Source organism: Amphichorda felina (assembly GCF_050947745.1).
Source record: "Amphichorda felina strain 45539 chromosome Unknown scaffold_8, whole genome shotgun sequence".
In the NCBI taxonomy this organism is placed as follows: Eukaryota; Fungi; Ascomycota; class Sordariomycetes; order Hypocreales; family Bionectriaceae; genus Amphichorda; species Amphichorda felina.
In genome coordinates this window covers 2,558,859-2,571,499 of record NW_028145042.1, presented here as the reverse complement: position 1 = coordinate 2,571,499, position 12,641 = coordinate 2,558,859, and the positions used below count along the sequence as shown (strand labels likewise).

The 12,641-nt window shown below is 56.6% G+C and overlaps 4 protein-coding genes across 4 annotated transcripts; 3 read left to right on the top strand and 1 right to left on the bottom strand.

Moving 5' to 3' along the window:
- Positions 1-346: 346 nt before the first annotated feature.
- RPS17B (40S ribosomal protein eS17) lies at positions 347-915 on the top strand (the record flags this gene model as incomplete). Its single annotated transcript, XM_083197836.1, has 3 exons — positions 347-493; positions 573-773; positions 832-915. The coding sequence occupies 3 exons, from the start codon at positions 347-349 to the stop codon at positions 913-915; spliced, it is 432 nt and encodes a 143-aa protein (XP_083047304.1).
- A 465-nt stretch (positions 916-1,380) lies between these two features.
- ACO1O0_008471 (Rtr1/RPAP2 family-domain-containing protein) lies at positions 1,381-2,181 on the bottom strand (the record flags this gene model as incomplete). The annotated part of the gene is given in 2 exon segments (XM_083197835.1): positions 1,381-1,929; positions 1,945-2,181. The coding sequence occupies 2 exon segments, from the start codon at positions 2,179-2,181 to the stop codon at positions 1,381-1,383; spliced, it is 786 nt and encodes a 261-aa protein (XP_083047303.1).
- Positions 2,182-3,862: 1,681 nt separating this feature from the next.
- On the top strand, positions 3,863-7,581 carry BBC1 (SH3 domain-containing protein; the record flags this gene model as incomplete). Its single annotated transcript, XM_083197834.1, has 4 exons — positions 3,863-5,669; positions 5,765-5,796; positions 5,849-6,082; positions 6,250-7,581. 4 exons carry the CDS (start codon positions 3,863-3,865, stop codon positions 7,579-7,581), a joined length of 3,405 nt encoding a protein of 1,134 aa, XP_083047302.1.
- Positions 7,582-11,018: 3,437 nt separating this feature from the next.
- On the top strand, positions 11,019-12,203 carry ACO1O0_008469 (uncharacterized protein; the record flags this gene model as incomplete). The annotated part of the gene is made up of 2 exons (XM_083197833.1): positions 11,019-11,056; positions 11,096-12,203. 2 exons carry the CDS (start codon positions 11,019-11,021, stop codon positions 12,201-12,203), a joined length of 1,146 nt encoding a protein of 381 aa, XP_083047301.1.
- Positions 12,204-12,641: the final 438 nt, after the last annotated feature.

Here is a 12,641-nt window from a genome sequence, read left to right as displayed (position 1 = left end):
AGGCACGAAATGTATCCTATGTACTTGTATAATAGACAGGGAATATAACCCAATTGTGTTGTACAGACAATATCTAGGACTTGTCTTTCTCATCGAGCGGCGATACAGCTCTCAGCTCTCTGTGGTCGTGTTCCATGATTGGCTGACAAAATAAGGCAGAGTGGAGTTAGCTATAACAATTGGCAGCACGTGACGGCGCACGTGTGCCTACCCACAGCCCTAACTGCAATTCCTGTGGCAGCCCCACCATGCAAACCACCAATTTCTGGTGTTTCTTGATTTCACGACCGACACTTCTTCAACCCTCTCAACGCCTAACGACTAACCCCAAGCCAATACCGCCAAAATGGGTCGCGTCCGCACCAAGACTGTCAAGAAGTCCGCCAAGGTCATCATTGAGCGGTACTACCCCAAGCTCACCCTGGACTTCGAGACCAACAAGCGCATCTGCGATGAGATCGCCATCATTGCTTCCAAGCGCCTCCGCAACAAGGTCAGCACAACCGCCGATAAAAAGCCTAGAACGCGAGAGGGAAATTGGAATTGGGAAAAACTGACCCGTTGCCATACAGATTGCTGGTTACACCACCCATCTGATGCGCCGTATCCAGCGTGGCCCCGTCCGCGGTATCTCCTTCAAGCTTCAGGAGGAGGAGCGTGAGCGCAAGGATCAGTACGTTCCCGAGATCTCCGCTCTCGACTTCGCCCAGCTGTCCGACGAGGGCCGCCTGGACGTCGACCTCGAGACCCGCGACCTGCTCAAGCACCTCGGCGTATGTTTTCCCCCTCCAAATTCCAACATCTAGCCATCATCGTGCTAACGTGACCCAGTTCGACAACATCCCCATCAACGCCCAGGCTGTTACCCAGACCCAGGTCCCCGAGCGCGGTGGACGCCGCTTCGACCGCCGCTAAACGACGATTTCACGACGAGCGTGCGGAACGAAGATTACAAAAAAAGTCAATTTTGGGGCGGGATCTCATATTTTTGGGGTGTCTTGGCATGTTACGACTTGCGAGGGTTTCTTTCAGCTACATGGCGTCTTAGGACAGTAGTGAGTGCATAGATCTCAAAGAAGGATCTTCCAACCCCAAAAGGTGTCGTTGACTCTCTGGACAACACGTCCGGAGATGATACTTGATCGCCAATTTCCTCCCCTGCTCTGCAGATTCTTGGTGTTACGTGTGACGGCCGTCTGCGCTTGCGTAGACTATGGCTTCGTTCCCAGTGACCCAAACATGCTCACGGCTCAACCCAGCTGTTGCATGCTGCTGAAGCAGACACATGCATGTTGCGCATCTCGGGACGTCCTAACGCGCAGGCTGGCCTCAAGTCTTGATGACTGGTTTCTCGTGAATCCTCATCTACTTGCCCTTCCATCACGTAGCTGTATTAGGGTTATCTCCGATCTTGATCTTGTGCCCCTCGACCATAAGATGGTCCTCATCCCCAAACACCTCGTCAGACGTAGCTTCGGGGGGTTCGACATCCGCCTTCTCTCGTAACGTAACCTCCACCGCCGGACCTTGAGCGAGGGACGAAGTCTCGCCACGCTCCATGGCCAGCGCAGCCGTATCCCTGGCAGCCTGGCGCTTGCCATCCAGCTCCAGCTCGCCCAGCTTGCGCGCCATGCGGTCGTCCTCCGTCTCCCCAGACCTGTCCTCGTCGACCAGGTCAATCTCAATGTCCGGAATGCCTGCGCGCTCCCAGGCCGCCGTCTCGTTGAGCTGGACCTTGACGTAGAGGGCCCGCCGGGCGCACGCCTGCGAGCACCACTTCTCCACGTCGCGCCGCCGCACAATTTGCCCGCTGGCGGCAATCTTCCACTCGCCGCCGGGGCCCGTCTGGCGCCGGGGCCGCCCGCACAGGGTGTACCCGCACAGGCCGTTGACGTTGCGCTCCTCGATGAGGTCGTCGTAGTCGGAGGGCTGGAAGAGGCGCACGCGGGCCTTGAAGTCGGTGGCGTCCTGCGGGTGGGGGCGCGACGCGTCGGTGGTCAAGTTGGGGTACTCGGAGAGAAGGATGAGGTCGTCGAGGATCTGACTTTCGAGATCTTTGCGTTGCTGGAGGATCTGAGCGTGCTGGAGGGCGACGTCTTTGGGATCGGGTCTGCGGGAGGGTGGAGCGGCGGATGAGGGTTTCTTAAGGATGCCCTTTGGGTGTGAAGAGTCTGTCGCCATGGCGTGAAATGTGTTGTTGGATTTTTAGAGAGTAGATATAGCAAATCCAATATGTGCTAGGTTCTAGGTTGCCGCCGATGTACTCGCAGGTGACAGTGTCTAAAGAACGAAACGTTCGTTCAAGTTGTGGAGCATGTGAGAAGAAGTGGGATGGCCTTGGTGGATCTGCCTGGACCTTTTAAGTTCTACGGTTTGGTAACTTCGAGATTGCAAGCTTCTAACATTCTCCACAGCATTCGCCTTTCAAGGCTAACATCTATAATCCCGCATTAGACTAGCTAATTATTTTCATAGCAGCGATTCATCGATGCTTGACAAACAAAAACCTCGTTCAAAGACGAGTGATTGAGGAAAAGAGCATTCCGTGTCACCTATTTCGTAGGTAGTAGTGCCAGGTACTTCGTACACAACGTGTATCATCCGTTATTACCAGAGCACTCTAGCTTTTTATCTGGCTGCGGGCTGCCGCATATTGGCTTGACCGTTTGTTTTGACCCGGAGGTTCCGTATGCACCAGTAATGTTAGCAGTAGGTCAGTACTTTACGTCTACCTTAGGAGTTGTGCGTCGCATTATCATACCATGATTGTTACACCTGTGGCGCCCCAGGATCTGTCTACAAGCTCTTAGGAAAATCAACATGAGCGCGAATCTGTACTATTGGCGGCTTCTTCGGATTTACCACTCCGCTGTCAAGCCCCTGGCTGGGTGAGGCATAGGATGGACAATTAAACTCGACCGCCTACCCTAGATCGTGGGCCCTGGGGAAGCTTCTCCAAAGACATGCATTGATAGATCGATGGTGGCGATTTACTGATCCGATACGTTGACCATTTCTGAGGATCACGGGTCGAGACACTGGGTCACACTGTGGCATTGAGGGGAATTTAGGTTATTGGCATTGATGCCGTCACTCTCAAGCCTCTATGCTTCACGTTTCACAAGGGGTTTTGAAAGCTCCCGCATTGGCCACTACTCGCTCCTGTACGGATAGAAGGGGTTGTGATATAGAATGTTGAAATACGGAATTGGACTTCGTGTTACTGCAGCTGGCCTGCCTAGAGGTATGGACAGCTGGTAGTTGAAAAGCCTGTGAGAGATCTGGCTGGATCCTGGTTGCTTCTTGGTTTCGGTGGGAGCGATTTTGGGGCGACTCTTAACGCGGCGGCGAGCGCTGACGTCGCCGGTGGGTGCCGATCCGCTACCGCGTCTGTCGTTAGCTGCGTTCACAGCCTCTCTGCTGCAGCGTTGGCGGGCTGCTCGCCCCCTTCTGTTGATTGGGAATTTAGCATCTGCGTTATTGATTCATCCATCTCCAGTTTCTCCTGCCTCATGGCACGACGTTTTCCTGTTAAGCAGTGTTAGAGAGAGATACCTCGGGTATCAGACAAAGCACCAGCTGTTAGCCTGCTACGGATGGCTGCGGAAAGGCGGCGCCTCCTCCCCACAGTTCTAGCCCAGCTTCTCAGAGAGCCCCCCCAGGAGCTGACACAGCACTGCCCCACATCCACCTCCATCTCTCCGTCTCGACAGACACCAGCCGACTTTCGTCCATATTACGACAAGCAGGTGAACCAGCTCCCATCTCCACAAACCCCCCAAAAGCCCGCATCTGGTCTCCCGCAGACAGACAGCAGCTTAACAGCGCGTGCACGGCGTGCCACGCCCCCCATCCCCTCGCCATGGCTGCCTTGTTCCGCGTCAAGGCCCTCTACGATTACTCGTCGCCCCACGAGGATGACCTCAACTTCGACCTCGGTCAGGTCATCGCTGTCACCGACGAGGACGACGAAGACTGGTACGGCGGCGAGTACGTAGATGCCGACGGCGTCAAGAAGGAGGGCATCTTTCCTCGCAACTTCGTTGAGAAGATCGAACCCACTGCCCCCCCTCGCCCCGCCAGGACTCGTACGAAGAAGGAGGCCGAAGCTCCTAAGTCGCCTGAGCAAGCTTCAGCGCCCCCTCCTCAACCTCCGACTGCAACATCCGAACCAGAGCCAGCTCCTGCTCCTGGACCCGAGCCTGAGCCCGAGATACAAGAGCCCGAGGCCCCCGTCGCGAAAAGCCCGCCCCCTCAACCAGCTGCGGCCCCGGTCCCCGGTCCACCCAAGCCTGTCGAGCACCCAGCCCAGACTCCGGCACCGCCTGTGCCAGCCGCAAAGTCTAACGAACCGGCTGCTGCGACATCTCCCCAGTCTTCCAAGCCCAACCCCCCTGGCACGCCACCTGTGACCGAGAAGCCAAAGAGCAATTCGTTCAAGGACCGCATCGCAGCGTTCAACAAGCCTGCCGCTCCTCCAATTGCACCTTTCAAGCCTAGTGGTCTCAGTGCCGGAGGTGGAGGTGGAGGTGTTGGCTTTATCAAGAAGCCTTTCGTAGCTGCTCCGCCTAGCCGCAACGCCTACGTCCCTCCTCCGCAGCAGGCACCCGTCTCCAAGATTTACCGGCGTGACGAAGACCCCGAAATTAAAGAGAGAGAAGCAGAGAACAAGGACCAGGCGGAAAAGGCGGGTCTTGCTCCGGGTGAAGATGTGGGGGCGGCCGAGGATGAGGACCAGCCCAAACCCACCACTCTGAAGGAACGTATTGCACTGCTCCAGCAGCAACAGAGGGAGCAAGCTCAGCGCCATGCCGATTCCGCAGCAAAGAAGGAGAAACCGAAGAAGCCGCCGAAGAAGCCGACCGAGGCTGCGCCTGCGCCTGAAGAGGAAGTTGCCGAAACGGAGGAGCCTGCCCCATTCGTCCCACCCCTACCTGGACGCATGTCGATTGATGAGTCGGCTCGAAGGACCTCTACTGACGATGGAGCTTCTTTTGCCCCTCCGCCTTCCCGAAGGAAGTCTTCCAAGGGTCATCCGGCCGAGTCTATCCATGACGGCAACGAAGCGGATATGTCAGGCGCTGGCGATACTACCGAAGGACAGGACGATACGACAGAGCGCGAGGACAACGACGAGCCCTCTCGTCCAGTTCCACGTGCGTCAGTAGTGTCATCCTCTGCCCCTGGTCTTCCTCCACGGGATACGACAGAGCAGACGCAAAGTGCCAGTGAAGTGGAGAAGGAAGAAGACGAGGAAGATGAGGAAGAGGAGGAAGTCGACCCTGAGGTCAAACGCAAAGAAGAACTCCGGGCGCGCATGGCCAAGATGAGTGGCGGAATGGGATTCCATGGTATGTTTGGAATGCCTGTTCCAGCCGCAGGTGCTGGGTCGTCGAAGAAGAAGAAGAGCTCGGCATCAGCGCCTGTTGAGGAGGAGCCAGAGGAAGCTACACCCGTTCCTCAAGCGGCCCCGCCTGTCCCGACCTTGATGGCTCTGCCGGGAATGGGCGGCCCCAGAAAATCGGAGGAGGCAGCTCGCGCGGAGGAGAATGAGCCGGTGCCTGCTGCGCGAGCTCCCCCGCCCCCGGTCCCAGCACGACAACTCGGGGACGAACTAGAGGCAGAAGAGGATGATGAGACCACTCCATCCCTGACCCCTGCTCCCACTGGTAAGTGCTCATACATAGCAACCCTTTTGACTGTCATTAACACTCCCCCTAGCCTCTCAGAATCCCTTGAGCCCGCCTCCGCCAGTGCCTGGTAGCTGGCCTGCCCCTCCTCCTGTCCCATCAGAAGGTGAGTCGTCAAGCACGTTCAACTACGAAGTCTCATGTTAACAAAATCTAAGCACGCCCGCCTCCTCCGGCCCCTCCGGCCCCTCTTCATACACCAACAGAAGGCTCTGTGTCTGATGATGAGCTCTCGACAACCGCCAAAGGCCCCGATAGTGCTGGTGCTCCAGCTCCTCTGCCGCCTCGCCTGCCCCCTCAGCCGTCGCAAGCTCCAAATTTGCCGCTTCGCTCTCCGCCCCTTTCGCCTCGGGCTGAAGATGCTCCACCTGCATCTCCCACGACGACGACAAGTAAGCGGAGTAGCCGGCCGCCTCCCCCAATCCCGGGATCAGCACCAGTACCTCCTCCAGCGTCAAGTCGACCACCCCCTCCCCCCCCACCTGGACCTGGAGGCTTGAGCAGACAGTCCACGGCGGATATGCAACCACCTGTGGGGGTACCGTCACGGCCTCCTCAGGCGGGCGAGGAGAATGAAGGCGAAGCGTCAGAGTACGAGGGTGATTATGACACTGATATTGCCTCTTCTGCGCCTCACAAGGATGCGCTAAAAGCACATGCGCGCGATTCCAGCCAGGAGGAAAACTCGCTCCAATCCCCCACGGAAGTCCCCCAGGCTATCCCTCCCCCTATTCCCACGTCTCCACCTCCGAGAGCAATCCCGCCTCCTATTCCGACTCAACCGCCCCCCCCACCTGAGTCCAAGCGCCGCTCGGTAGACTTTGCTCGAGCGGCCCCGCCACCGCCACCTCCCACCAAGGACCTCCCTTCTCCATCACCAGCTCAGGAGGAGTACGATCCGTACGGTTATTCTGGAGCTACCCCTGGATACTCCCATAAGACTCCCAAAATTGAGGAGGAGGCTTACTTCCCTGACGCCCAACCTGGCCAGTCACCGCCTGAGCGCCGGGCCCCGCCCCACACGCCCGGCGGCCGCGGCCGTCCGTCGCTCGATGTGGGGAGGAAGAGCATGAGTAACAGACGCTCCATGGATATACAACGTCCTACTGGGGAATCAGAATTCATTGCGACCGATATTGACCTGGCGGTGCAGAGCGGATGGTTCAAACAGGCCAACCAGGTGCCGCCGGTGCTGCAGGGCAGGAGAGACATTTTCTTCGAGTGTGACGAGTCCACTACCACTAATCAGGGAGCCAAGGCTATCATCACGCGGGAGATTTGGATCCTATTCCAGGACTACTCACAGACTATCTTGACTGCACGCTACGACCCCTATGACGCTTCCAATGTGGAGCTCGACCAGCGGCATGAGCCTCCGCCGCGACCTTTGCGCCAGGATCAGATGGAAGATTATTACGAAAGGTTCGGTCGTCCCATCTCAGAGATGGCGAGCGCGAAGAAGGATACCGTGGTAGCAGACGGCACCCCGGCTGGGTTGGTGCTAGAGCTGCTCCGACCTTTTAAGGATGCACTGCGCCCAGTGGGCACTCGGTCATATGGCGCGCTCGTGTACTCCAACATGGCCAACGCGTCGACACAGCAGAACGACATGATTCGCCCAGGCGACATCATGTCCATCCGTAACGCTAGGTTTCAGGGGAAACACGGTGCCATGCATGCCAAATACTCCATGGAGGTGGGCAAGCCGGACCACGTAGCCGTCGTGGCCGAATGGGATGGCACCAAGAAGAAGGTGCGAGCATGGGAGCAGGGCCGAGAGAGCAAGAAGGTCAAGATGGAGAGCTTCAAACTTGATGACCTTCGCAGTGGTGAGGTGAAGATCTGGCGTGTCATGCCTCGAAGCTGGGTCGGGTGGAATACCCAAGCATAGTGGTGCTGGGCGAAGAACCAGGGAGCTATCCCACTGCCACCGGTGTGGGAGCATGCAGGGGGCCGAATGTGGTAGGGGATATATGATGTGTTGCTGTTGTTGTTTGCGTGTACGCGGCTGTTTACTCCGTTCGATCCAGTAGGTTACCTATTCATTGACATGGTCATGATGCATTTACGGCTCGTAGTAATCGAAAATATTTACCATCATCGATTGAGCATCCAAAACTGAACCTCCGAGCCTGTTCTTTGGGAAGCTCTGGACTTTATGAGTCACTTTTCGCCCCCCATCTCTGCTTGCGGGGGGGTTCTGGTAGTGAAGTCACTCTGGACGTAGTACTCGTAACCCAACTTGTTGAATTCTGATTCCTCGGACAACCCGCTTCCAGTTGCCGGCGACTCCATGAAGTAGAACAACTGATGCAGTGACCCGGAATGGGAAATAAACGGTGTTGTAGCGCCAAGTGACTCAAGAGGGAGGAGAGGAGGGTTACATGGTACGGCTTCCCGAGAAATAGAGGCGAGGCGCGAGGGCGTGGAGCCTTGGAGCGGCCCCGGATTGCGCTACTTGAATGAACTGAGACTCGCGGGATAACAACGACGCTTGGCATGAGATCTCGAGCTCCGTGAGGCCAGGCACTCGTACATGAGACCAAGCTAGGCACCTGGCCCCCACGTCGTGAAGTCGTAAACAAGACAATGAGGAGTTCAAGGGCAGTTTGCTGGGGAACTCGTCCGAAATCTCGCAATGCAAGCCAGTAGTACTCCCACGTGGGGTCTGGTCTTTCTACAAAATTGTCCAAGTTCAAATGTAAGGTTGAGTGGGAGCCAGGCGTGGGAGTCCAATGGCATTCTGGCGATGGGGGCATTCTGTTCCCTTATCGTGCCAATGGGCGGAGATGCACATGTCGTTAGCCATCATGCTAATCGTCGGAAGGGGCTCGGATTCGGCATCACTTGGAGAATATCCACATCAATAGCGGTCAATATCACTTGACAGGTCGTTGTACCGATATCCCGTTGCTAAACGACAACCGTTTTAGGGACGGCACGGCAGCAGAGGTGCCACACAGGCCCAACCGTTGGGTCGGGTTGCCGACGTCGGCACCAAAGTTTGTCAAGTCGTGGTTGATGCAGGAAGGCTAGCCGTTTTTCGGGGTCGCGCAGGACGCGGGAGACGCTGTCTTACGTCGTTGATGCTTCTACTAACCCGCAGAAGACGCGGGGAACCTGCCGCACAAGAATGCCCGCATTATGGGTCGCAGGAAAGGTAGATGCCAGCATGGCGGCCTGTGATGATCGTGTTGGAGATGCATATGCGTCTGGAGATGTGGTAAGCTTCCACAGGGACCGAGTGGCCTTGCCTCGCCTCAGTGCGCAGCAAAGCGCGGCAGAATAAATTCCCAGTAATAAGCGACAGATGCCACGACACATGGTCCCCCTAGTGGTGATGATGCCTGACAGAATGACAAAATGAGCACCGAATACGTGGGTAAAATGATGCAGGGCGAAGCTGGACAAGCTGTTCGTTCGATCTCAGGCCCAGTCCTCGGCCTGGGCCCTGCATACAGTGAGCTCAATCCTGTCGCAGAGATGCCAAAGATGGAGAAGGCGAAGAGAGTGAGGAAAAAAAGTAAGATGGAGCAAGATGGAGAGTATTGGCCATCGAGAGGCGAATGGGAAGCTGACAGATGGCTGTGGGAGCTGCCTTAGCTTGCTTAGAGGGGTCTGGGTGCATATTTGTGCAGTCGGATGCAGTCGGTTGCAGGGCCCGTCCTGTGAGGCTGGACGCTGACACGCTGTGCCTGATTTCCCAGAGGCTACGGCGTAGCAATGAAGCAGAAGAGGTGGGAGCTCCCGTCGAGCTCTGCTTGGCCAATGGATCCGAAGCCTTGGGAGCTCCCTGGAGCTCTAGGCCATCGCGGGGGCGCTTTGGGTTGCGTTGGGCTTCAATGTCGCGGGATTGGGTCGATCGGGGGCATGATGATGGCTGTGGTAGTGGTGGTGGGCCATAATACAGGCTGAGCGGCCGGTGGCAGCGCAATCGGTGTCGAGTATACACACACAATGTTTGGGCTCGAGTACATTAGTACCTGTACAGCATGCTGTACAGAATGACAGCGCGCGAGGACAACGGTGGTGATGGCAAATGTGGAATGGAAAAAATCTGGAAGCGGGCAGGAGACTCTAGCAACTGCCCTGTTCGTGAAGGTGATTAGGTCATGTGCCCAACACGTGAAGTTGAGCAAGCACGGGTGAAGTCGGGGAAGGAGCGACAGCCAGCGTGCACTGGTCAGGCGATTTTCACCGCCAACACTCCCTGATCACGCCGGTCTCCGTTCTCCGTCGTTGTCGAACCTTGAAAATATCGACTCGCATTTTCGACGGCTGTGCCGTGGCCATCATCACCGAGGACATGCCGTCCTCGGTTGAATGATCCAGGCGTCCCACCGCGGACGGATGGTAGTCTGCTAGATGATAGATCGACTCTGGTTGACGCTGCGCTCCCACCAATCCGATATGCCTGATTGACCAGCAACCGAGCGATGGAGAACGAGGCGACACTACCGAGACTGACTGCTAGGCGGGCTTCGCGATGGGCAGCAAGACACGAAGGCGACATGCCCTGCTGGGGGCCAAGTGGCCGACGCTCTTACGCTACCTGGTACACGAGTCACCTGGAAGCCCCAGCGCTTAGCAAGTCGTATTGTCACCTGTCGGCCAAGGAACCAGTTCCATGACTGGTATTCTGTTGGTCAGCAGTGGCGTGACCTAGGAAACTGACTAGTGGTGGAGGTTGACAACGAGAGTGACTCCAGGCACCTCCAAGCAGCTCCCTGTCCCCCCCCCACGCAGCCACGCTACACCACACTCTGTTTCCTTTGCTCTGGACCTTTTCCCGGTGACGATCTCGAACCGGATAGGCCGACCCTCCTTCCTTCCCCCCGAGTGAAGCGCAGTGCAGTGCTGTTCGCGGACACGCGGCCGCACCTTTTGCGCCCATTCCGGATCAGGCCCATCCATGCTGGGGTTGCCACGATTATCACGAGGCGTCTCGTGGGAATGCCCAAGCCCCCTCCTAGGTCGTGGAGTCGTGGACCACACCACAACACCACGACACAAGGACAAGGACCGGGACTTATAGGACCATGTTACCCATGCCCCCATGCCTGCTCGTGCTTTCGCCGCCAGGCATACATACAACACGACTTTGCCCGCTTGTCTGGTCTCTGTCTCGTGGGTGAATCACTCGAGTGAGGATATATCCCCCGTCATTTCCTACGTCTGGCATTCTGCCTAATCATCATCATTGACTCGTGTCAACCTACTCATCACTGCCTAACACATCTGACTGATGTCTTAATATTATATCCCCAGTCTCGTTGTACATTAACCCTCTCCCATCCCAGACACAACCTTCTACCCGACGCACACATCATGAACACTCAGTCTCATCAACGACATCACATCACCAGGTCTGAAGATTGCAGCTCATCCTCAGACTCTGCCCACAGCTCATACTCCTCCTACCAGACCCGCTCCACAGACCCTATATCATATCGCTCCGGAAAGAGTTTACAGCGGGTACCCAATCACGAAGAGGAGGAGGAAGACATGACATTCTACCGCACTTGTTCTCTTGACTGCGAGCTCCCTTCTGCCTCCACCGATACGTACAGCTCCGTCTTCTCCGACTCGGCGTCTCTAGAACACGTCGACGATGGCGACTATGACGACGTACCCGCCCCTACAGAGGAGGCGATACCGGCCGTCTTGCCCCCGTATCAAGCGTCCATCATCGACCCTCTGGTCCGACCCTCAACTCCCGAAGCCTTTGGCCGACTTTTCCCCTCGTTGGATCGACTATCTATCCGTCACGATGACTTGACCCCGGATGGGAACATGAACCTTCGAGTCGACACCGTGGTTCCTTGCACCGGCCGCCGTCCCATCACGGTCCAGCTCTTCCACCTCCGAATGCATGACTTGGCTCGGCGCGAGTTTTCATTCCGTCGGTACTGCCGTGACTCTGGCCGCGAGGTATGCAATTCAAAGCGAGCTTACGGTCAGCCGAGGTCTGTTTCCGGTCCCGCAATCCAGCGTTCCGTCTCAAACGCCATCCATTCCCTCAAGATGCCCTTCCGTCGGTCGAGTATTGGGTCTTCGTCTCAGAAGCGTCCCTCAACCGGCAGTAGCGCGGCCTCGTCGTCCTGGGATACGGTCTCCATCCGGTCCATGCGCATGCGAACAGACTCATGGTCCAGCGATAAGCCACCACCACCAGCTTCGACACTGGTCCCTACCAATTCCATCAAACTTGAGTTCAGCAACTACGCTCGGGTTGACGTCACCCGCCACGAGGGAAGGAACTCAATACGCTATGAGTTTGAGTGGTGGGGTCACATTTACGCCTGGAAACGAGTGTACGACAAAAATCTCGGCACTACGTCTTTCCATCTTGTCCGCGACGGGCATGGATCCCCCGTGGCTCACATCACCCCAGATTCAAGGAGTCCAAACCAAATCGAAACAGACAAGTGGGCCGGTGGCTGGATTCCTCCTTGTCATATGTGGATCAACGACCAAAACATTGTCGACGCCGTAACAGATGTGGCCGAGTAAGTTGTCCTCCCTGGCCGTCTCAACCGATGAATACTGACTAAGTTGTTAGCGTCCTCGTTGCCACTGGCCTCATCGCCATGGTTGATGATTGCATCAAGGACCTATGGCAGGTCAAGAAGAAGCATCACAGCATAGTTCATCGAGCCCCGTCGATCGATCTCCACGGCGCTAGCCCGCGGTCTCTGATGCAAAACATCTTCAATCGTAGACACTCGGTGCAACATCCAGGCAGCCCGCTGCGACCTAACAGCGCGATAGCTGCCTGTTGAATGGGATCGCAGTCTCATCTTTTGCTTTGTTTGATAGACCAGCTGGAGAAGCTGATGTAATTTTTGCCCTGGCATTAGCCAGATACTGGGAAAATATTTGGGCTACGGAATATCTTCAGCGATGTTATAATTCAACACGCGCCTGGCCCCTCAAGGTAGCTGCCTGGCA